At 45.3% G+C, this 25,599-nt stretch overlaps 2 protein-coding genes across 3 annotated transcripts in view; one reads left to right on the forward strand and one right to left on the reverse strand.

The window, feature by feature from the left end:
- Window positions 1-7: 7 nt before the first annotated feature.
- MEAK7 (MTOR associated protein, eak-7 homolog) lies at window positions 8-24,850 on the reverse strand. Of its 2 annotated transcripts, none has more exons than XM_056525481.1 (8): window positions 24,713-24,850; window positions 20,847-20,995; window positions 17,928-18,161; window positions 17,504-17,651; window positions 7,287-7,721; window positions 5,582-5,700; window positions 3,106-3,285; window positions 8-273 (listed from the first exon to the last, which is right to left on the reverse strand). In XM_056525481.1, exons 2-8 carry the CDS (start codon window positions 20,982-20,984, stop codon window positions 160-162), a joined length of 1,368 nt encoding a protein of 455 aa, XP_056381456.1. In that variant the 5' UTR covers window positions 20,985-20,995; window positions 24,713-24,850; the 3' UTR covers window positions 8-159. The 2 variants fall into 2 exon arrangements, with proteins under 2 accessions (XP_056381456.1, XP_056381457.1); XM_056525482.1 differs by lacking the exon at window positions 24,713-24,850 and adding an exon at window positions 23,714-23,875.
- The window catches only part of KLHL36 (kelch like family member 36), a 105,339-nt gene continuing 104,563 nt past the window's right edge, over window positions 24,824-25,599 (forward strand). The window contains exon 1 of the mRNA XM_056525478.1: window positions 24,824-24,947. Within this exon, the coding sequence (XP_056381453.1) occupies window positions 24,939-24,947 (9 nt within the window). The 5' untranslated portion in view covers window positions 24,824-24,938. The remainder of the gene's footprint in view (window positions 24,948-25,599) is intronic.

The following is a 25,599-nucleotide window of genomic DNA, read 5'->3' on the forward strand; positions in this document are numbered from 1 at the left end:
ACCTCATTTACCAAATAGTGAAAATTGTACAGTTCAGAAGTAATCATCACAATGGCAGCATCAGGAGGATGAAGACCTACCCAAATCTTATATAAGAGAGATAATCTATGGTCACAAGCCAGTACTTGTACTGAACAGCTCTGGCCACGTCGTCTTGTTCTACGTTTCATCATCGTTATCTCTCAGCCCTTCACTCTGGCGTGTCCGTCCTGTCATCTCCAGCAGTGCCTGCGCTTCCGGGTCTGCATCCAGGATGCTTTTCTTGTTCTTAGTCTAGACAAGAATTTACACATAAAAGGAATCATATCGCACAGATGTGTACTGACTGTTACATGGGCCTGCAAACATAGCCATATATTACAGCCTGAGCTGCAGACACTGCTTAAAGGGGTACTCCAGAGGGGGGGAATGTCAAATCAAGTGGTGTTTGAAGTAATTTACACATTGGTAAAAATCCTAAGCCTTTCTGTACTTGTCAGCTGCTGTATGCTCCACAGGAAGTTGTGTAGTTCTTTCCAGTCTGACTACAGTGCTCTCTGCTGACACCTCTGTCCATGACATGACCTGTACAGTGCAGGAGGAAATCCACATACCAAACCTCTCCTGCTTCAGAGAGTTCCTAACATGAACAGAGGTGGCAACAGAGAGCACTGTGGTCAGACTGGAAAGAACTACACAACTTCCTCTGGAGCATACAGCAGCTGATAAGTACTGGAAGGCTCAAGACTTTTAAATAGAAGTAATTTACAAGTCTGTTTAAACTTTTTGGCAGTTTATTGGAAACCCTTTTTTTTCTCTGGAATACTCCTTTAAACACTGTATTATGCTTAATTTTCCACAATGCACTACAGCAAGAGCAGTGCCCGTTAGAAGCATAAAACATAGGGGAGGAGGAATAAATATAGGAGGGACATTTATCAATGTTTGCTTATGTATTCTTTTTGTTAGTAATTTTTTCCTTACTTTTTTTTGCTTATGTGTGACTTATTTATCAACTGGTTTCAGCCGGTTGATAATTTTCTTTCACGTAAGCAATTTTTCCTTTTTTACTTTGGTAGTAGCTTTTTCTGCTCCATGTTTGAGCTGGAGTAAATTTAGTCAATTTTTAACCCTGTTGCGACTTTTTTTTGCGCAGTTGCGACTGTCGCAGTTAATAAATACCTGACTACCCGTAGTCCATTTAAAAATTATTACTACGTAGTTAATTTTTGGAAAACTTGCTTTTCTCACTTTCCAGTTAAAATGTCGTACGAAAAATTGCGTAGTCGCAGTTGTGACAATTTTGCGACAATTATAGTAAAGAAAACCTGACTAAACCCGTTGATAAATGTCCATAATAGTTCGTAAATGTAGGGTGCAGTGCCTAGGTGTATATACAAAGTGAATATGGGATGCAGTATATGGTATATAAAAAGGCGAATGGGGGGTGCAGCCCCCTAGTGTGTGTGTGAATATATATATATTCACACACACACCTATTATTTTCACACACACACACCTCAAAAAAAATAAAAGGGAACACTTAAACAACACAATGTAACTCCAAATCAATCACACTGTCCACTCAGGAAGCAACACTGATTGACAATCAATTTCACATGCTGTTGTGCAAATGGAACAGACAACATGTGGAAATTATAGGCAATTAGCAAGACACCCCCAATAAAAGAGTGGTTTTGCAGGTGGTGACCACAGACCACTTCTCAGTTCCTATGCTTCCTGGCTGATGTTTTGGTCACTTTTGAATGCTGGCGGTGCTTTCACTCTAGTGGTAGCATGAGACTGAGTCTACAACCCACACAAGTGGCTCAGGTAGTGCAGCTCATCCAGGATGGCACATCAATGCGAGCTGTGGCAAGAAGGTTTGCTGTGTCTGTCAGCGTAGTGTTTAGAGCATGGAGGAGCTACCAGGAGACAGGCCAGTACACCAGGAGATGTGGAGGAGGCCGTAGGAGGGCAACAACCCAGCAGAAAGACCGCTACCTCCGCCTTTGTGCAAGGAGCACTGCCAGAGCCCTGCAAAATGATCTCCAGCAAACCACAAATGTGCATGTGTCCACTCCAATGGTCAGAAACAGACTACATGAGGGTGGTATGAGGGCCAGACATCCACAGGTGGGGGTTGTGCTTATAGCCCAACACCGTGCAGGCCGTTTGCCATTTGTCAGAGAACACCAAGATTGGCAAATTCGCCACTGGTGCCCTGTGCTCTTAACAGATGAAAGCACATTCACACTGAGCACATGTGACAGACGTGACAGAGTTTGGAGACGCCGTAGAGAACATTCTGCTGCCTGCAACATCCTCCAGCATGACCGGTTTGGCGCTGGGTCAGTAATGGTGAGGGGTGGCATTTCTTCGGGGAGCCACACAGCCCTCCATGTGCTTGACAGAGGAAGCCTGACTGCCATTAGGCACCGAGATGAGATCCTCAGACCCCCTTGTGAGACCATATGCTGGTGCAGTTGGCCCTGGGTTCCTCCTAATGCAAGACAATGCTAGACCTCATGTGGCTGGAGTGTGTCAGCAGTTCCTGCAAGAGAAAGGCATTGATGCTATGGACTGGCCCGCCGATCTCCCAGACCTGAATCCGATTGAGCACATCTGGGACATCATGTCTCGCTCCATCCACCAATGCCACGTTGCACCACAGACTGTCCAGAAGTGTCCACCACCTCATCAGAAGCATGCCCAGGCATTGTAGGGGGGTCATACGGGCACGTGGAGCACACACACTACTGAGCCTCATTTTGACTTGTTTTAAGGACAATACATCAAAGTTGGATCAGCCTGTAGTGTGGTTTTCCACTATGATTTTGAGTGTGACTCCATATCCAGACCCCCATGGGTTGATAGGATTTCCATTGATAGTTGAATGTGTTGACAACAAAATCACACAAAAATTATGTAAAGACGAAAGTATTGCATATGATTATTTCATTCATTTAGATGTAGGATGTGTTATCTTAGTGTTCCCTTTATTTTTTTTGGAGCAGGGTATATACATATATAAAAAATGTGGGGTGCATCATAGAGAATATACACATGGATTGAGGGGCACAAAGTTATAGCCCTGGCTGTACACTATATGGCCACTTAACTCACCTGTAACTCTTCAGACAAATCCCCGAGCCCCCACACCTCCATAGAGCTCAAGGAGAATTCCTCTGTGGAAGATAGCTGAGGACTGTTATATGTCGTGCACCGTGGTTTTGCCCTGCTGTGGCCTTTCCCGAAATTACTGTCAATCCAAAGTCCAAAATAGTCATGCTGCCCGCCAAGACCCTGTAAGGAACAAGAATTCAGATATCAATAAAGGAGGTTTTTTCATTTTTCATTGTCGCATCAGTGACATTCAACACACAGTATAACAGATCCACAGACTTGGTTGAAAGTGTCTATTTCACAATGTCAGAATCCTTTTTTTAAGCTATGGCAATGGAATGCTGTAGGAAGGGTATCCTTTTGCCCCATCCTGTTTGACATCCATTTTTTGTTAATAAACTTGCAGTGGTCTTAAAAAAAAATTCATGCAAACTGATACAACAGACCCTCTACAAAAACATATGCGGTGATACTAAATTTGTGCATTTCATTATTTTACACTATGGATTTTTTGTACTGTACGGAAACACGATTTTTATTGATTTTAAACTCTATAGCGCATGCCATCCACATGATGAAATATATATTGATTACTTAACTTGACGAACAGTTCCACTGTTTTGCAGGGAGGGGCACACCAAGTATTGGCTTTTCTGTCTGTTTTCAGATTCTCTGTCCTTTTTGACATCAGAAGAACAGAAATAAACTGATTTTAAAGGTTTAAATCCTCATTAATTTGAGTGGGTCTTAATTTGTATCAGTTTACATGAGTTTGTGTCTGTTCCATCTATTTTACGAATGGACAAAAAGAAGTAGCATGCACTGTTTTTTTTTTGTTCAAAAAAAAAAAAAGAAGAAAAAAAAAAGGACAACAAATGGAAATGATATGTCTGTTCAAATTTTTACAAAGAAGTCTATGGTGACGGACATCCATAATGTTGTCCTTTTGTTTGGTAGATGAACGGCTCTAGCCACAATGGTTGACAAACACAACCTTAAGCTGGGTTTACACCACGTTTTTTGCAATACAGTTTCCACGTATGTTTTCAATTTGAAAACCGTATGCCAAAAGATGCATCCGGTTGTGTCCGTTTTGCATCCTGTATGGTTTAGTCAGTTTTTTCCCGTACCCAAAACCGTATCCTACCACGGTTTTTGGTCGGGTGAAAAACGTATAGGTTTTAGTTTTTTTTTTTTTTTTTTTTTAACTTTGAGTCGATGGGAAATGTATAGAACCGTATGTGCGTACGGATCCATACGGTTTCACCAAACGGTTTTTGACTTTGCACAGTTTTTTTTCTTGGAATTTCTATCAAACAAGTGAAACTTTATTCATAATGAAATGAAAAGTTAAAAACGTATACGATTTTTTCTTAAAGGGGTTGTGCGCGGCCCTGCAGTTCGGAGCTCCGCTCACAGCGTCTGGAAGTTCATTACTCCGAACGCTGTGTGCGGGGTTCCGTGTTCGCGGTCGCGCCCCCTTCCCATAGACTTTCGTTGAGGGGGCGGGAGAGACGTCACGAGGGGGCGAGCGAGACGTCACGAAGGGGCCGGGCGTGACATCACGCCCGCCGGCCGCGAACACGGAAGCCCGCACACAGCGTTCGGAGTAATGAACTCCGAACTGCAGGGCAGCGCACAACCCCTTTAAAAAACGGATTAAACCAGACATTTTCCAAACCGTATAGGGTTTTCAAATTTGTACACACGTTTTGATACAGTTTAGTCAGGTTTTGGAGAATCCGTTTTTCTTTTATCAAAAACCTGATACAGGAAATGTATTGCAAAAACGTGGTGTAAACCCAGCCTAAGGCTGGGTTCACACTACGTTTTCCCCCATACGGGAGCGCATACGGCAGGGGGGGAGCTAAAAGCTCGCGCTCCCGTATGTCACCGTATGCGCTCCCGTAGGTCATTCATTTCAATGAGCCGACCGGAGTGAAACGTTCGGTCGGCTCATTTTTGCGCCGTATGCGCTTTTACAACCGGACCTGAAACCGTGGTTGACCACAGTTTTAGGTCCGGTTGTAAAAGCGCATACGGCGCAAAAATGAGCCGACCGAACGTTTCACTCCGGTCGGCTCATTGAAATGAATGACATACGGGAGCGCATACGGTGACATACGGGAGCGCGAGATTTTAGCTCCCCCCCTGCCGTATGCGCTCCCGTATGGGGGAAAACGTGGTGTAAACCCAGCCTTAGACAGTTTCCCTATTTCTATGTTAATCTGCTGCCATCTTGTGGTCAACACAGGATGTGAAGCCTACTGACATGACAAGTCCCAGCTTTTAATTATAGCCTATGGAGTATGCCAGTAGAAGCTTGGAAGTTTGACATTTTTCACGTACAGTCATATTTTTTATGTAAATACCTGCACCGGAGTGGATGTCAGTGGATCCCATGAGGCTGCAGCTGTCTGAATATGTGAAAACCCCCATAGTGTGAGTAGTACATGCAGACCCTGCTAGCACTTACCAATCCATTTGGCATGGTCTGCTGACTATGGTTGAGGTACATGTAGTGGTCGTTGTATCCTGTGTGTGTAAAAATCTCTAGATGGGGCGACACAGTAAACAAGAAGCATCTGTTGTCACCTGAGGACATAATTACAATGAAGAGTTCAGCAGCATGTCACAGCAGCACAGAGCAATTACAGCACACACAATGGGGAAGATTCATCAAAACCTGCGCTGAGGAAAAGTCCACCAGTTTCCCATAGCAAACAGATTGCTTCTTTTATTTTTCAGAGGCCTTTCCAAAAATGAAAGAGGCGATCTGATTGGTTGGAACTAGTCAATTTTTCCTCAGCACTGGTTTTGATGAATCTCCCCAATGTTCTTCCCTAGATAGTAACACTTTAAAATACATATACAATCATTTTAAAAGACTTGACATGTTGCCTAGACATATCAAAAGTTTTGACTGCACCAGTTATTACTCCTGAGACCTGCTGCAATTGTGAGATATAAGCTGGGGAAAGTTGTGGCAGCGTGTGCCTCTCTTTCTGGAAGGCAAAGCCAACCATTTCGCTGTACAGACTTCTATAGAGAAAAGGCCAGGAAAAGAGACACGCTGCTGCTGCAGACCCGTTGCAATAAAAACTTTTAACATGGCAGGAGAACATGTCAAAATTTTCTTTTTTTTAAATAATAGTAAACTTTTAAATGCTGGTCCACTCTTTTATAGGTAGAGGACATGGCTGACAACATAAAAATAAATTATCCCCCATATTGGGCCAATCCTCTTTTCATTTGGCCAAATTGTTATCAAATCATTTGGCTATACTGGAATAGAGCATCTGTGATAAGTGTGATCAATGAGAGCCTTACTGAGCACGAGTGGGACTATGTATCTACTTCTCTCATGACTGCGGTGAGGAGGAGTTTCCTTGAGTAGAGCACGTGCACTACAGTTCTATTAACGGTCTATGGGACAAACTGGGACCATATAGAGTTGTAAAGTTGCAGAACATTTCAATCTACAGTGATGAAGCTTCATTTACAGAAGACTGGACACTGGCCCTTCAACTTACAGGAGCCAGAGCTAATGTAGCGACCGCTTGTATAACTAAACCAAGCAGGTTCCCCTAGTGGATCAGTTATTCTATTAATATTCACCAAGGAGCAGAATGATGGCTCAGTGGTTAGCACGGATGCCCTGCAGCACAGATTTCCTGTATTTTTTACTCTGACCAAGAACAAGATATTCATGAAGTTTGTAGGTTCTCTCACAGGGTTCCTTACACACTTTACAAAGATATACGATTGGGACAATATGACTGGGTCCATACAATCCCTGTACAGCACTGTGAAACACGTTGGCCCTAAAAAAAAGGCTTACCAACAGGCTTAAAAAAAAAAAATTAAAAAAATTTATATATATATATATATATTATATTTATATTTTTTTTATATATATTTATATTTCCCACAGTACCACTTCATATCCATAGGACTACTTTTGGTTACCTACTTTACTTGGTGCCACCACCATGTTTTGCCATAATACTAGCATTCCCAGGGATGCAGTGCCAAAGATATCATTGCCACCTTATGCCTGAGAATGCAGATATGACAGAATATGCTGGGGAACACACCTTATTAAAGTGCATTTTTTGCTTCGCACCCATTTTTCATATATATGACTGATTATATGTGAATAGACAATGCAGAAATCTCACCCTGAAACTGTGGCTTCACCTCCCAATTCTGTGATGCAAATGCTCCGAATATAAAGCCTCCCGAGTCCCTAAGAAGCAACAGACTGGGTCCTTGGTCCACCAGATGACCACACAATTGAGAAAAGCTCTCCCCGTGGACCTGGGTGGAGAAGAGCAGCCGCCATTTGTGCTGCATCTCAGAGGGCAGATGGGAGTTTAGATACATAATGGTGGGCAGGTCCATAAGGCTTATGAAGGACGACACTTTTCCCCTACGGCAGCGTGGCACCAGGCTGCTGACATCTCTCTGATGTTCTACATTGTGAGGCAAAATTGAGAAACCAAGTGTGACAACAACTCTCAGGAGTGTGGATATCATGGGATCCTTGTATAGCCAATCTTCAATGACTGTCCTGGAGAAGGACGAGAGCTCTGGAGCATCCACAGGATGTCTACCTGCAATATAAGAGCAACACAAAGATAAAATACAGCAACAACATCCATGGTCAGCAGCACAACAGCTACTATGCCTCAGCCATACAGCTAGAATTATTCAGGATTTACTGCTCTCCATCTATTATGGGGTTTGGTTTTCTTCACTGCTGAGGTTATTGGTTCCTTCCCCAAACCTAGAGCCCCCCGTTTGTATGGACTGCTGTTAGCTGGTTAGCTCTGAAGGATCCAGTACTATCTGCAGGTGTCGTCCCAGACAAAAACTGGAATGATTTTTCCACAGCAACCAATCACAGCTCCGCTTTCATACCTAAATGAGCTCTGGTAAAATGAAAGCTGATCTGTGATTGGTTGTTGGGAAATAACTCCAGTTTTTGTCTGGGCCAGATTGATTAGTCTGGGTCACTGCATGTATCTTACACATATTAGGGTACCTGGATATAGCACAACAAAAAGAGGAAGTCAGTAAGAAAAACTTGTTAACTGTTCAGAACATGACAAAAAATACCATATTCCCTTTTGACATCCTGAAGTTACCCGTAATACACACTGATCAGCTACAATATTAGAACATAAAAGCAAAAAAAAAAACATTTGTGACAATGGTGTCTGTAGGATATGTTAGACAGCAAAAGAACTGTCAGTTCTTACGGAACCATAAGGATCTAAGCAACTTTGACAATGGCCATATTGTGATGGTTAGATGGCTGGATAAAGGTCTTGTGCAGTAAACTTGTATACTACCAAAAGTGTTTCAAGGAGGAACAACTGGAGAACTGGCAGCAGGGTCACAGGTGCCTAAGGCATGGGGAATGAAGGCTGGGAAATGAAGAGCTCCTATGGCACAAATTGCTAAAAAAAATTAAAAAAATAAAAATAAAAAATAAAAACTATCAGGAAAGGTTAAAGGCCCTCAACATGTATAGTTGGAAGAGATACATAAAAGGGAATCAACACGGTAGAGTATATTCAAAATAAGAAAAACTACCAAAAAAGTACAGTTTTAATTTAGAGGGGCAAAGGTTTAAAAGTAATATCAGGAAGTATTACTTTACTGAGAGAGTAGTGGATACATGGAATAGCCTTCCTGCAGAAGTGGTCGCTGAAAATACAGTGAAGGAGTTTAAAAGGGGTACTCCGGTGGAAAAAATGTTTAAATCAACTGGTGATTCGGAATATTCAGAATACCATAAATAGTTCCTGGTCCTATCTTATATGAAGGACAGCCTTTTTGCCTATCCCATGCATGCTTAAAGGGGTACTCCAGTGGGAAAACACACTTTTTAAAATAAACTGGTGCCACAAAGTTAAACAGATTTTTTAATTACTTCTATATAAAAAATGTAATCCTTCCAGTACTTGTCAGATGCTGTATGCTCCACAGGAAGTTTTATTTCTTTCTGGAATTCTTTTCAGTCTGACCACAGTGCTCTCTGCTGACACCTCTATCCCTGTCAGGAACTGTCCAGAGTACAAGCAAATCCCCATAGCAAACCTCTCCTGCTCCAGACAGTTCCTGATACGGACAGAGATGTCAGCAGAGAACACTGTGGTCAGGCTGAAAAGAACTCCAGAAAGAAATACAACTTCCTCTGGAGCATACAGCAGCTGATAAGTACTGGAAGAATTAAGATTTTTAAACATAAGTAATTTACAAATCTGTTTAACTTTGTGGCACCAGTTGATTAAAAAAAAAGGAGATTTTTATGCTTACCGTAAAATCTCTTTCTCGAAGGATCCATTGGGGGACACAGACCGTGGGTGTATGCTGCTGTTTCTAGGAGGCTGACACTATAGCAACAAGAAACTCTGCTCCTCCCAGCAGGGTATACCCGCCCACAGGCCCCTGAGGTAATCAGTTTTAGTCCCAGAGCAATAGGAGAAGACCGACAGGTCAAGAGAAAACCACAAACTGTCCAAGCAACCAGAAGGAAAGGTAACTGAACACTCCCTCGGACAGATAATTGAATTAGGAACACCAGAAAAAGGGTGGGAGCTGTGTCCCCCAATGGATCCTTCGAGAAAGAGATTTTACGGCAAGCATAAAAATCTCCTTTTCTCTATCGGCTCCATTGGGGGACACAGACCGTGGGACGTACCAAAGCCGTCCCCTGGGTGGGTAAGGAAATCAGTCAGGTGGACAGCTGGATCACCGCCGCCTGCAACACCTTACGACCCAGAGGAGCATCAGCTGATGCAAAGGTATGAATCTGGTAGGACCTTGTGAAAGTGTGAGAAGACGACCACGTGGACGCTTTACAGAACTGCGAGGCCGAAGCCACGTAGCGGAGAGCCCAGGATGCCCCGAAAAATGGGTGTAATGAGCCAAAACCCTGAAGGGTGGGATCTTCCCCTTGCAGCGGAAAGCTTCCGAAATAGCAGACCGGATCCACCGAAAAATGGTGGCCGTAGAAGCAGGTTGTCCTGAACGATGACCTTCCGGAAAAAAAATTTAAAAATAAAAAAAAAGAGTCACACTGCCGAAAGGAAAAGGTGACAGAGATAAGTCCGAACAGCCCTCAACACAACAAGCTTGAGGGGCAAACGCTCCCTGGTACGAGAAGGGACCGGACAAAAAGGACGGCAGGACGATGTCCTCATTGAGATGAAAAAGTCAAAACCATCTCAAGAAGAAGGACTGACCTGGATGGAAAACAACTTTTCCTGGTAAACAACTAGGAAGGAGAACGGTAGGAGAAAGCTGCCAGCTCTGACCCCCTCCTAACCGATGAAGAGCAATAAGGAACGCCACCTTCCAGGGAAGGAGGCGAAGGGGGAATGTCCCGGAGAGGTTCAAAAGGAGCGCCTCAGACCAAGTGTAAGTCCCAAGGGGAAGAAGGGGACCGATAAGGAGGGGCAGCGTGCGCCACTCCCTGAAACAGGTCTGGACATGAAAATTGAACGCCAGAGGGCGTTGAAAAAGAATGAAAAGGGCCAAACTTTGACCCTTAAGGGACCAGAGAGCCAACCCTTGGGGCAGCCCGACTGCAAAAAGGGAAAAGGGTCAGGAAAGGAAAACCACGGCCTGAGAAAAAAAGGCTGAGGCTCACACCAATGAAAATAAGACCGCCAGGAATGGTGGTAAATCTTTGCAGAAGAAGGCTTGAGAGCCCTAGCATGGTGCAAACCACTTGGGAAGAGAAGCCGTGGGTCCTCAGAACCGCGGTCTCAACCGCCATGCCGCCAAAAGCAGAGATGGTAAATTGTGAGATAGGGGGTCTGGAAGAGAGGGAAGGGCAGCGGTAAGTTGTTCAGGGGCCTGACCGCGACGACGTACCACGCCCGCCGGGGCCAGTCTGGACCACGAGAATGGCGGGAATGCCCTCTGCTGTGAGTTTCCTCAGGACCTTGGGAATGAGAGGAAGGGGAGGAAACATATAAGGTAGGGCAAAGCCCAACCAAGGAACAGATAAGGTAGGGCAAAGCCCGACCAAGAGAGAGGAACGCTTCGGCTGTGGCGAGACGCGCAAAGGTCCAAGCCTGGAGCGCCCCAGAGGTTGCAGGTCACTGCAGACTCCTCCGAATGTAGGGACCACTTGCCCTAGTTAGCTGAGGACAGGCTGAGAAAGACCACTTCCCAGTTGAGTATGCCCGGAATGAAAATCGCTGGGATGGCCGGAAACTTGAGTTCCGCCCAAAAGGGAATTTCCCAAAGAAGCAAGCAAAGATAGAAATGCCTTAGTCCCAGCATGTTGATGGGAAGAAGGGGTTCTCGAGGGACCAAGGCCCTAGATCGGATGGTCCTTGAAAACACCTCCCCAGCCCGACAGACTGGCAGGAAGGGGTAGGAAGAAGCAGGGGAAAACAAAACCACCTTAGAAGGGACCGACAAGACTGTCGAAATCGAACGATCTTGCGATCAAGAGACCATGAAGACCTGTCCCACCGGAAGAGAATCACCAGTTTAAGAGGTCAATGATGAAACTGGGGGAATGGCATGTCCTCCACGGCTGCCATCAACCGACCCAGGACATCCATGCAAAAGCGAATGGAAACTGGAGCAGAGTGCCGAAGTCATAGGACTCCCGAAAAGAGAGTCAGCCGATTGACCGGCGGAGTCGAAAGCGGGCAAAGGCCGTGTCAAACTGGAGCCCCAGGAGAGAGGTTGGACTTGTCCTGATTGACCATCCAACCGAAGAGAGACAAGGTCCGGAGGTCGACTAAGACTCTCCAGATTCTGGGCCCTGGTTGGAGCTCTGATCAGGAGGTCGTCCAAGTAAGGAATCCCTGAAACAAATCTTGTCCATAAAAAGGGATATCACAGGCGCCAGGACCTTGGTAAGGCCCGCGGGGAAGTGGGCAGACCGAAGTGAAGAGCCACAATAGAAAAGACCGTCCGGAACTACAAGGCGGAGGTACCGCTGACGACCAGGAAATATTGGGATGTGGAGGCAGGCGTCCTTGATTTCCACCAAGAAAGAAAAAACTCTCTTGACCCATGGACGCCAGCACCGAACGGAGAGACTCCATTCAGAATGGGAAAGCAGAAGATGCTGGGTGAGATGATTGAGAACCAAGATTGGGCGAACAGAAATGCCTTACTTGGGGATCACAAAGAGGTTGGAATGAAAACCTCGAAAAACATTCCCTTGAAGGAACAAGGACAATAACCCCCTGGATGAAAGGGAGCTGGAGCGTGCCCCGAACTGCCTTCGATAGAGAGGGGGACGGGGGACTGGGAAGGAAAAAACAATCCCATGGAAGGGAGGCATATTCGACCCTGCATCTGTTGACTATCACATCCCTGACCCAAGAATCCTGAACGTGTGTGGTCCAGGCATCCTGGAAGGGTAAGAGGCGACCCACCAACCGAGAAAAGTCGGCGGCGACCCTTCAGACCGAGGTAGGCCTACGGGTGCCTGATGGGGCCGCAAAACGGCCGTAACGGTTAGCAGACCTCCGGGAGAGACGGGTCAGGAAAGAAGGAGCCCTCTTCTTGTAAAGGTGCCTGGCTGGACCCTTGTTGGTACCAAGGGTACGCAAGACCGGAAAGAGGAGGACTTCCGATAGAAAGTGGTTCTGCGAGCCTTATCAAGAGGCAATAAGGAGCTCTTTCCACCCATTGCCTCACTTCTTGAAGGCGGTGACCGCTTACCAGGCTTTAACCACATGGATCGACGAAGGGCTACCAGGTAACCTGTGGCAAAGGCAGCACAGCGGCCGCGCATGGAAGCAGAACACAGAAAATCTCCAGCTAAGGAGAATTTGAGAGCTAATGAGGAACTTGCTGACCCAAAAGCAAATTGAGCCAAAGTCTCCACTGTCTTGTCTGCTGGATCCTTGAAGGCAGCCGCACCAGCCAAGGGCAGGGATAGTCGCCTTAGAAGGCGGGAGACCTGTGGATCCACAGTTGGAGAGGAGGACCACAGAGCAATGAGGTCTTTGGTGAAGGGATACCATGCTTGAACCTTCTTGTCAGGGTGCCACCAGGTGGATTCCAGCAGGGCATTCTATTCAAATTCAGCGTGAGAGCTGAAAGTCTTGGGTGCCGGACGGGCACCACGTCCGAAGTTCCTGGGTCCTTTAGATGGGAGATGTCTCTTATGGCCAAAACCAATGAGTACACCACATCAGGCATATCCGTGCGATCCTCAGAGTCGGAGGCCAAATCAGAAACCTCATCCACAAGTTCTCCAGGAGAATGGGAACGAGGTGAAACAGGCCTGAAAGGGGTTGGGCTCGATGAAAGGGAACTGTTGGAGCCACGTCCGAAGTTCCTGGGTCCTCTAGAAGGAAGGTGTCTCTGATGGCCGAAATCAATGAGTGCACCATGAACGACATATCCGTGCGGTCCTCTGAGTCAGAGGCCGATCGGAAACTTCATCCACAAGTTCTCCAGGAAAAAGAGAACGTGTGAGGCGGCCCTTGCTACCAGTGGGAGCAACGGGGCGATGCCTGAGAGGGGCGCACCCGTGCCTGCCCAAAGACTCGAGGGATGAGTGAGATGAAACACCCCTATGACGCTGCGAGAACGTCAGTTTAGGGGAAAAAACGGGACCCTCTGGAGGGCCGGTGTATGGAGGGCCTCTCCAAGGCAGACACCACATAGAGGGAGACCGGAGCCAAGTCGGATATAGACTGGGAGAGGGAGGGAACCTAGGCTGGAGGGGCGTTTAAATTGAACCCACCGGATCTGGAAGAGTAACCGGGGTAGAAATAGCAGGGGGGGTTGGGGGAGCAGTGGTGTAGGTCGAACAAGTGGTTCAGCAGAACCGGACATTTGTCAAGTTACAACCTTGTTCCCTAAGGCAGCTGTGATCCATGAGAACTGTGGCTGAGATGAGAAAACCTCTGAACCAATAGCCAGAGGGGGCTGTGCTAAATCCAAGGGCACTGTGATTGGCCCTGCAACAAAAAAAACCCTATACGTGCGCACAGCGCAGATTGGAGCTTAGCTCACGCCCTTATGCAGGCTTCGGCGGCTCTGGGTGGGCGGAGTCAATGCACACCGGGCCGCCAAAGTAAAATACAGCCCGGATGTGGGCGGGACTTACTGCTGGCAGCCGCGCTCCCGAGCGCATATGCGAGGAAGGGGAGGGAGCGGGCGAGGCTTACTGTCGGTAGCTGCGCTGCCAAAGTGAAAGTAAGAACGGGCGTCTAGTGCCCGCAATGAAGAAGCGCCGCGGGTGTCTTCAGCAGTCGCGTTAGAGTCTAACACCATATACACAAGTCCAGTGAAACACCAGACACACTGCTCAGCCCCAGATATAATAAAAAATTCCCCCGTAGAGGCAAGGAGGGAATCCCTCCTGGCCAGCCCCAACAGCCCATATATAGCAGAGTGGGCCAGAAACTAGGGGTCTCCAGAGGTTGAAAGTCCGCTCCTGTGAGGGAAAAAAAAAGGGGGGGAAAAAATACTCACCTCAGTCAGAAGAACTTATCTCATGAAGTCTTCCTATGAAGTCTTAAGTCAGCATTTTCACCTGCGGCAAGCCAAGCTCATAGCGAGGCGAACAGGGAGGTAGGGGGACCCGGACCCATGAGGTACAACCCCAAGCGCTGACCGTTGGCGAGAGGGGGTTAACAGTACATCCAAGATGCCTGCCACCTCTCGCAATGGGGAAACAGTGAACATTGCGTTCCTGAGTCCCCACCTGAAAACAGAAAGAAAAAGGAAGAACACACACATTCCCTAAACCTAATAAAATAAAAAATATGAGACCTGGTCTGGAGAAAACCAGACCATGTCCCCCTCCTTAAGACACTAAGCAAAAACTGATTACCTCAGGGCCTGTGGGCGGGTATACCCTGCTGGGAGGAGATGACTTTGTTGTTGCCATAGTGTCACACCTAGAGACAGCAGCATACACCCACGGTCTGTGTCCCCCAATGGAGCCGATAGAGAAAGTGTTTTCCCACTAGAGTACCCCTTTAAGCATGCATGGGATGGGCAAAAAGGCTATCCTTCATATAAGATAGGGCCAGGGACTATTTATGGTATTCCGAATATTGGGCAGACTAGATGGGCCAAATGGTTCTTATCCACCGACACATTCTATGTTTCTGTGTAAAAAGTTACTTCTATGTATGAAAGAAAGCGCACACAGTTTGCAGTGCACGAGGCTGTGTAACCACAAAGTGCCTGTGCAGACCACTGTCCCCCACTAAAATAATCTACAATGGGCCCATAAGCATCAGAACTGGACCATAAAGAAATTAGAGAAAGTGGCCTGATCAGATGAATCCCTATGTGGATGTCACTAATCTAAAAAAGAAAAGGCAACAGCGTGGCCTATTGGAAGAATACAAGCTGGCAATGGCAGCATGATGCTCTGTGCAATGTTCTGCTGGGAATCTTTGGGTCCTGGCTGTCATGTGAATGTTGCTGTGACACATACCAACTACCTTAACACAACTGCAGATCAAGCTCACACTATGCCACCATGCAAAGATTGTTCAGGAAAGGTTTGAGGAACATGACAAAGACTTTAAGGTGTTGACTTGGCTTCTAAAATTTCCAGATCACAATACTGTCAAGCATCTGCGGGAAGTGCTGAAAAACCAATCTGATCCATGGAGGCCTCGCCTTGCATCTTACAGGATTTAAAGGATCAGCTGCTTATGCCTTGGTGCCAGATATCACAGGACACCTGCAGAGGTCTTCTGGAGCCCTTGCCTTGAGGGTGCGTTCACACACTATTGCCAGCAGCGGGAAACCTGCTGCGAGTTACGCTACCATTTATTTAAATGGGTCCGTGGACAGTCTGCAAATCTGACACTATTGCGGACTGTCTGTGGACCCATTCAAATCAATGGTAGTGTAACTCGCAGCAGGTTTCCCGCAGCGTGAAACCCGCTGCTAGTAATAGCGTGTGAACGCACCTCAGGCTATATTACTTTTGGCAGCAAAAGGGGAACCTACATATTTACCTACATTAGGTTTTAACCCCTTAAGGACCAAGGGTTTTTCCACTTTACTTTTTTCCTAAAAATCATAACGCTTTCAATTTTGCACCAACAGACTCATATGAGGGTTTATTTCTTGTGCCACCAATTGTACTTTGTAATTACATCAATTGTTTCACCACAAACTTTACTGTGAACCCAGAAAAAAAATTATTTGTGGGGCAAAATTGGAAAAAAAGCCATTTTGGGGGCTTCCGATTCTATGCAGTACACTTTTTGGTATAAATGTCATCATATCTTTATTCTGTAGGTCCATCCGGTTACAAGGATACCTAATTAATATAGGTTCTCTTTATTTTACAAAAAAATTAAAAAATTATAACCATATGCACCAAAATTAGTATGTGTAATATTGTCCTATTCTGACCCCTATAACTTTATTTTTCAGTATACGGGCTGGTATGAGGGCTCTTTTTTTGCGACATGATCTGAAGTTTTTATAGGTAGTATGATTGTTTTGATTGGACTTTTTGATCACATTTTATACATTTTTTTGGGGGTACACAAAGTGACCAAAAATATGTAAATTTGGACTTTTGAATTTTTTAAATGTGTACGCCATTGGCCGTGCACTTTAATTAACCTTATATTTTTATAGTTCGAACATTTACGCAAGCGGCAATGCCACATATGTTTATTTTTATTATGTTTACATATTTTTTTTTATATAGAATTAGGGAAAAGGGGAGTGTTTTTAAAATATATTTTATTTTTTTTAACACACTTTTAGTCCCCTTAGGGGACTTTTAGGAGGAATCATTTAATGCCTCATACAGATCAATGTGGTTCCATAGAACCACATTGATCTGTGTGCTCTGCGCTCGACTGATAAGGCCTGGTCCTGCCAGGCTTTATCATTCACAGCTCAGCAGCCGACACAGGAGCAGAGGGGTAAGCCCTCTGGCTACCTCAGAAGTGGATTGCCCCCCGCGATTGCACTGCGGGGGAGGGCGATCCACCCCACTGGACCACCAGGGAGCAGTTAAAGGTACCTTTAGACACCGCTGTCAGTGGCGATCTAAAGGGTTAATAACCGGCCGCGGCGATCGACGCATGTTGGCTATTAACGCCGTCAGCTACAAGAATTAGCTGGGGATCAGCCGGTATGACGTGGGCTCGAGTCGGGAGTCGTTAACGGCACAAGGACGTGTATACAGGTCATTGGTCGTTAACCAGTTAATGTTATGTCTGATCAGTGTATAATACAGTATTTATGTGACATGGAGTTCCGATAATATGGAGTACTTTTTTATTTTTAATTTGTTGTATTTGAAATGAAGAGAATATTACATGACAGGGGGAGATAATTTATATAGCAGATCCTATGTTTTTCCTTCCCAGTCACGTATAATTAACCCTTAGATTATTGTGCTAGTTACCACTAGGATCCTTTATTTGTGACATCAGCTGTGTCGCCAGCGTGTGAATTCCGGAGTTACAGTCCCTAGTATTTTCAAGACTCCATCCGGACAGCATGTTCTTGTGATGTAACACATGGACTGTAGCTCCAATTAAATCCTCCAGGAACTGGAAAAGAGAGAGAGAAAATGGAGTTGAGACACTGACCTGTGAAACGGGATCAGCTCCACTGTTGTATAATATAAGATTATTTCTTCTTTCCTGATAACTTTTAATATATATATATATATATATATATATATATATATATATATATATATGAATCTTTAGGTTATACATCCACTTGCAATATATTAAAATTACATAGACTGGTATTCACAGCCCTGGATTACTACAACCCCCACCCTCCACTTTCTGGAAAGGACAGATGATGCTGACATTTACCTGCTGAATTTGTTGTCCTGTTACTTGCTCGTTGTGGTCAGCACTGATCATTGGCATTATGATAGCACTCTTCTCCTCAGCCGTCCCTCTCAGGACGTCTATGATGAACACGACAAACTGCTCCCTGGTTATCTCCGGACTGGATGTGGGGGCTTTGCCAGTTATGTTCACGGTCTGTATCCCATGAAAAATGCGCTGAGACATGGAGCTAGGGAGGGAATTGCCAATGGAGTCCTGGGAGGCAGAAGCACAGAATGCTGTTTAGAACATTGTTTCCCAACCAGTGTGCCTCCAGCTGTTGCAAAACTACAACTCCCAGCATGCCCGGACAGCCAACGGCTGTCCGGGCATGCTGGGAGTTGTAGTTTTGCAACAGCTGGAGGCACACTGGTTGGGAAACAGTGGTGTAGAACATCACATGGAGATAACATGTAGCATTATATCTGTTATAATACTGAAAGCAGAGTCAATGCATATGATCCTGTTCAAGTCTCCCCCTATCTAAAGTCACTTTTACAATATTAAATTGCACAATTTTCTTTACATTGCAGCAATTGTATTATAGGATACAAACACTGGAGTCCACGACTAGGAATAGGGATAGAATCCGACTTCACTGTAGGATCACCATCACGGTGTGACACACAGGGACAGTAAACAATGGCTGTAACATCTGCAGCTTTCTAGTATTCTACAGCATTTTCAAAATCTCTGCCTGCTGTAATAAATGGAAACTTTTGTGCACATATCGAGGGACTATAAAACCATCCTGACCTAATAATTTTCACAGTTTAAAGGGGTACTCCACTGTAGATAAACATCCCCCCCCCCCCCACCTTACAAGAGAGCCTACTTGTGCTGAACAGTGATGGCCCGGAGGTCATCTGGAAGGCAGGGGGGGGGGGGACGTTTTAGAGGTGAGAGACGGGCACTGTTCAGCAGATCCCAGCTTACAGATGTCAGACCTCCTGCGATCAGGCACTTATCCCCTATCCTGTGAATAGGGGATAAGTTTATCTAAAGTGGAGTACCCCTTTAACTCACAGTGTATTTTATACACTGTAAGATATCTTAAACTGTGAAAACCAGTTCCCTTCCTGTCCTGGACTCCAGGTTAAGAGCTCAACTTGACACATTGTAATAAATCCTCAGCTGTGTTACCAGGACTAGGTCTGGATAAGATGCCCATATTAGGACATCATCAAGCGTCAGACAAACCTCCGTCACACCTCAGACAAACATCCCTCAGCCTTCGGCTCTCAGACAAACCTCAGTCATACCTCAGACGTCAGCCGTTGATGTAAAGTTTTCCTCTATTCGTAGAAAACTGGGAGCGCATGCGCAGCACTCCGCTGACAGCGTAGGGCTAAAGTAGGCAGCGTTAGGAGCGTAGCCCTGCACATGCACAGTTGTCCGTACTGCTCAGAGCACATGTTCTGCTTTCCTCTGCTACGCAGGTAGCGTAGGGAGGCTGGAAAACTTTAACGGCTGTCCGGCTGACATCTGAGGCGTGACGGAGGTTTGTCTGAGGCCTGATGATGTCCTAATATGGACACCATACAATGGAATTTTGGTGCGGAGTTCCACGCAGCAGCAGAGTCCCATTGATTTCAATGATCACTAATAGATCGCCAAAGGCAATCCAATAAAGGCCCTGAGGGTCCCAACCAAAAATTTGCTAAATACAGGACTTTAATTTGCGGGTCCAAAAATATAATAATGAAAAAAGAAGTAAAAATCACACATTTAAAAACACTATGTGCTCCTAACTAATAGCTGGATTAAGGCTTATTGGGCTCGACTAGCTCCACTATTTCTTTAATTCGTAGGAGATACATTGTGTTTATTGTATCCCAGAACTACTGATTGTTAGGGTACATAGCAGTTAAAACCATAACACTGCCCCCCTCAACGTTTCGCCACCAAGTGGCTTTGTCAAGAGGCAAATGGGCAATGGCCATTACCCATTTGCCTCTTGACAAAGCCACTTGGTGGCGAAACGTTGAGGGGGGCAGTGTTATGGTTTTAACTGCTATGTACCCTAACAATCAGTAGTTCTGGGATACAATAAACACAATGTATCTCCTACGAATTAAAGAAATAGTGGAGCTAGTCGAGCCCAATAAGCCTTAATCCAGCTATTAGTTAGGAGCACATAGTGTTTTTAAATGTGTGATTTTTACTTCTTTTTTCATTATTATATTTTTGGACCCGCAAATTAAAGTCCTGTATTTAGCAAATTTTTGGTTGGGACCCTCAGGGCCTTTATTGGATTGCCTTTGGCGATCTATTAGTGATTATTGTATATTTTGCCCTCCAGCCATTAGTCTCGCTCTTTTGTACCATTGATTTCAATGGGCTTCTGCTGCGCTGTTCACGTAGCAGAATCTCTGCACCGGGAACGCTGGCATGGAAATTTTAATTCAGTGAACGTAGAAAGAATAGATGTGTATTCTTTCTGCGCACTCCGCACGGAAATACATTGCCATCTATTAGACTACGCATTTCCGAGCAGTCCTAGTGCCGGCATGTTATGCCACCAGGGGAATGTCCGCAAAGAGATTTTCTATGCGGATATTCCCCAGTGTGTACACAGCCAGAATCTCGGGATGTAAACAAGAATTCTTCCATTCAATGACAGCAAACAGATATCAGAACATTCAGATGTATGTATAAAAAACATAAGGGACTGACAGGAAATGTTCATCATGTTCTTTTACTGCCGCCACCCTAGACAATTATTAATAAAACCAGTAATAGATTTTTGCTGCCGAATAAATCCTCATTTGCCTCTCCCTAGCTTTGCCTGGCTGATAACAGAGAACATAGAAGAGGTTGAACTTCACAAGTGTTAATAAAATGCAAACTCTTTCATATTGATTCTGCCCCTGTGAGTCAGGGGATCCCACCATGTCTCACCTGGAAGGCCTTCAGCTCTACACATTTCTTGCTTGTGTTTCTTGTCAGAGAATCAAAGCTTGTCTCTATCTTGGTCTGGTCAGCTGGGGGCACCCGCGCCAGACGTCTCTGGTAGGCACTGCTCTCCACATTCCCCATCACAGAGGAGACTGCAAGATGTGCAGGAAATAAACATCAACAAAGATGAAATCAGTGAAACATGGTAAACATAGAGATATACATTATATAGGTGGGAGGGGTCCCCTGATGAAACCCACAGGCAATACTCAGTGCACATCAATAGCACAGACATTACTGCCGCCCCTCTGAGAAGTGAACCGCAGCCCGGGCAATCAATGACATGACTGATGGTGCCACACCGGACGTTACCCCGGGGCAGATTCCTGCATTAACTCAGGATAAAAAAATAGCCATAATAAGGAGTACATTTTATAATGTCTGAAGCCATAACCAGAGCTGAAATCAAAAATATTACCAGAGTGCAGTCCGCTGTGGGAGCTCAACAGATAGAGCTGAACTGTTAGGTGACATGATAAAAATACCTTCAAGGCTGCAGCTCTGGAGGTGACTGGAGTATAAGACAATGTAACATCAGAACAGTGGCTGCAGCTATGGAGGTGACTGGAGTATAAGACATAATGTAACAACAGAACAGTGGTTGCAGCTATGGAGGTGACTGGAGTATAAGACATAATGTAACATCAGAACAGTGGCTGCAGCTATGGAGGTGACTGGAGTAGAAGACATAATGTAACAACAGAACAGTGGCTGCAGCTATGGAGGTGACTGGAGTAGAAGACATAATGTAACAACAGAACAGTGGCTGCAGCTATGGAGGTGACTGGAGTATAAGACATAATATAACATCAGAACAGTGGCTGCAGCTATGGAGGTGACTGGAGTATAAGACATAATGTAACAACAGAACAGTGGCTGCAGCTATGGAGGTGACTGGAGTATAAGACAATGTAACATCAGCACAGTGGCTGCAGTTATGGAGGTGACTGGAGTATAAGACAATGTAACAACAGAACAGTGGCTGCAGCTATGGAGGTGACTGGAGTATAAGACATAATGTAACAACAGAGCAGTGGCTGCAGCTATGGAGGTGACTGGAGTATAAGACATAATGTAACATCAGCACAGTGGCTGCAGCTATGGAGGTGACTGGAGTATAAGACATAATGTAACAACAGAACAGTGGCTGCAGCTATGGAGGTGACTGGAGTATAAGACAATGTAACATCAGCACAGTGGCTGCAGCTATGGAGGTGACTGGAGTATAACATGCTGTAACATACTGCAGTCACAATTCTGCTGTTACATCATGTTATACTCCAGTCACCTCCATAGCTGCAGCCACTGTGCTGATGTTACATTATGTCTTATACCCCAGTCACCTCCATAGCTGCAGCCACTGTTCTGTTGTTACATTAGGTCTTATACTCCAGTCACCTCCATAGCTGCAGCCACTGTGCTGATGTTACATTATGTCTTATACTCCAGTCACCTCCATAGCTGCAGCCACTGTGCTGATGTTACATTATGTCTTATACTCCAGTCACATCCAGAGCTGCAGCCACTGTTATGATGTTACATCATTTCTTATACTGCAGTCACAATTCTGCTAAGACATGATGGTACATCAGAACAGTAACTACAGCTCTGGATGTGAACGGAGTATAGGACATAATGTAACAACAGTACAGTGGCTGCAGTATAACATTATGTAACAGCAGAATTGTGACTGATATGTTGCCGGGCATCTCCATCAGTATGGTATGAGCAGTGGAGAGAGGGATCACCATTATCAGGCCCTGCCAGCGTCTCCTCCTCCCCCATATTTACAGGTGACATAGCAGCAGCAACATGTTTTTACTATAAATACTGAGGACGATCACAGCTAAATATATCTCATCCATCAATTATAGCTGAAGGTTATAAGCTTAACCCTTACACTCTGCAAGAGGGCAAGATGTTCTAGTCCTAGCGGTTAATACATCTCTAAGGTATAGTCCTAGAGGTAGATCTGCCCCCATGTATGGACCTAGAGGTACCTACACCCACATGTTATGGTCCTAGAGGTAGCTACACCCACGTTATGGTCCTAGAGGTAGCTACAGCCACATTATGGTCCTAGAGGTAGCTACAGCCACAACATATAGCCAAAGAGGTAGCTACAGCCACAACATATAGCCAAAGAGGTAGCTACAGCCACAACATATAGTCATAGAGGTAGCTACAGCCACAACATATAGTCATAGAGGTAGCTACAGCCACAACATATAGTCATAGAGGTAGCTGCAGCCACAACATATAGTCATAGAGGTAGCTGCAGCCATAACATATAGTCATAGAGGTAGCTGCAGCCATAACATATAGTCATAGAGGTAGCTACAGCCACAACATATAGTCATAGAGGTAGCTGCAGCCATAACATATAGTCATAGAGGTAGCTACAGCCACAACATATAGTCATAGAGGTAGCTGCAGCCATAACATATAGTCATAGAGGTAGCTGCAGCCACAACATATAGCCATAGAGGTAGCTGCAGCCACAACATATAGTCATAGAGGTAGCTGCAGCCACAACATATAGCCATAGAGGTAGCTACAGCCACAACATATAGCCATAGAGGTAGCTACAGCCACAACATATAGCCAAAGAGGTAGCTACAGCCACAACATATAGCCATAGAGGTAGCTACAGCCACAACATATAGCCAAAGAGGTAGCTACAGCCACAACATATAGCCATAGAGGTAGCTGCAGCCATAACATATAGCCATAGAGGTAGCTGCAGCCACAACATATAGCCATAGAGGTAGCTATACCCCCATGTTTTAGCCCTAGAGGTAAATACATACCTATGCTAGAGGTAGGTACACCCCCGGTTATAGTATTAGAGGTAGATACACCCAGGTTACAGTCCTTGAGTTTGCAACACAACCATGTTATAGTCCTAGATGTAGCTACATTTCCAGGTTACAGTGCTAGAGGTAACTACATCCTCATGTTATAGTCCTAGAGCAGTGGTCTTCAAACTGTGGCCCTCCAGATGTTGCAAAACTACAATTCCCAGCATGCCCGGACAGCCGCTGGCTGTCCGGGCATGCTGGGAGTTGTAGTTTTGCAACATCTGGAGGGCCACAGTTTGAAGACCGCTGTCCTAGAGGTTAATACACCCCCATGTTATAGTCCTAGATGTAGCTACATTTCCAAGTTACAGTGCTAGAGGTAACTACACCCCCATGTTATGGTCCTAGAGGTAACTACACCCCCATGTTATGGTCCTAGAGGTAACTACACCCCCATGTTATGGTCCTAGAGGTAACTACACCCCCATGTTATGGTCCTAGAGGTTACTACACCCCATGTTATGGTCCTAGAGGTAACTACACCCCCATGTTATGGTCCTAGAGGTAACTACACCTCATGTTATGGTCCTAGAGGTAACTACACCCCCATGTTATGGTCCTAGAGGTAACTACACCCCCATGTTATGGTCCTAGAGGTAACTACACCCCCATGTTATGGTCCTAGAGGTTACTACACCCCCATGTTATGGTCCTAGAGGTAACTACACCTCATGTTATGGTCCTAGAGGTAACTACACCCCCATGTTATGGTCCTAGAGGTAACTACACCCCCATGTTATGGTCCTAGAGGTAACTACACCCCCATGTTATGGTCCTAGAGGTTACTACACCCCCATGTTATGGTTCTAAAGGTAACTACACCCCCACGTTATGGTCCTAGAAGTAACGACACCCAATGTTATGATCCTAGAGGTTACTACACCCCATGTTATGGTCCTAGAGGTTACTACACCCCCATGTTATGGTCCTAGTTGCAGACCCTCTCACCTCCTCAAACGACTTCTCCTAACGCCCCGCCCAGGACTCTTGTGACGTCAAGGCCCCGCCCTCAGCTCCTCCTTGTTCATTCATTTGCTGTGCTTGAGGGAGGTGTGAGTGGCAGAATTATTATCCTATAGATATCAGCCTGGAGGGCGGAGACAACTTGTGGGCGGAATTACCCTGCTCCGCCATCTTAGAGACTGGCATCCCAGCTGCGTCCCAGCGCTTGGACATGCTCCAGGTAATCTTCCTTCACATCTTGTTTTGCCCAATCACAGCCAGTATACAGTACTTCAGAATACTACAGAATGTAGACTGTGCATGCCGCGGTATATGCTGGATATTCAACATATACCTGCGGCAGACAGCCGGGCGCTGTTCACACTGGGTTCACATTACGTTTAGCCTCTCCTTTTAAGAGACATAACTCTTATTTTTCCGCCTACAGACGATGTGAGGGCTTTTTTTGTGCGACCAATTGTTCTTTGTAATGACACCTAGTGCTGGGCGGTATGACCAAAAGTGTATATCACGGTATCTTTTCTAAATTATGGTGGTTTCACGGTATTTAACGGTATTTTTTTATGGGAATTTTTAATTTTATTTTATTTTTAAAATGGGAAAAGGGGGGTGATTCTGACTTTTATTAGGGGAAGGGTTCAATGATCTTTATTAACTTTTTTTTTTTTTTTTTGCAATGTTATAGCCCCCATAGGGGGCTATAACATTACATAAACTGAACTTTTACATTGATCATTGTTATTCCATGGGATAACATTGATCAATGATTCTGCCGCTTGACTGCTCCTGTCTGGATCTCAGGCACGGAGTAGTCATTCGGCGATCAGATACGCTGGAGGAAGGTAGGGGACCCGGTGCATTGCCGTGGAATG

This window comes from Hyla sarda, chromosome 6, assembly GCF_029499605.1.
Source record: "Hyla sarda isolate aHylSar1 chromosome 6, aHylSar1.hap1, whole genome shotgun sequence".
NCBI lineage: Eukaryota > Metazoa > Chordata > Amphibia > Anura > Hylidae > Hyla > Hyla sarda.

Coding starts and splice junctions, on each gene's coding strand:
- MEAK7 (XM_056525481.1), bottom strand. CDS start 20,984: ATGGGGAATGTGGAGAGCAGTGCCTACCAGAGACGTCTGGCGCGGGTG. Junction 17,652..17,927: donor CAGGACAACAAATTCAGCAG/GTAAATGTCAGC, acceptor TCTCTTTTCCAG/TTCCTGGAGGATTTAATTGG. Junction 5,701..7,286: donor GGTGAAGCCACAGTTTCAGG/GTGAGATTTCTG, acceptor TTATGTCCTCAG/GTGACAACAGATGCTTCTTG.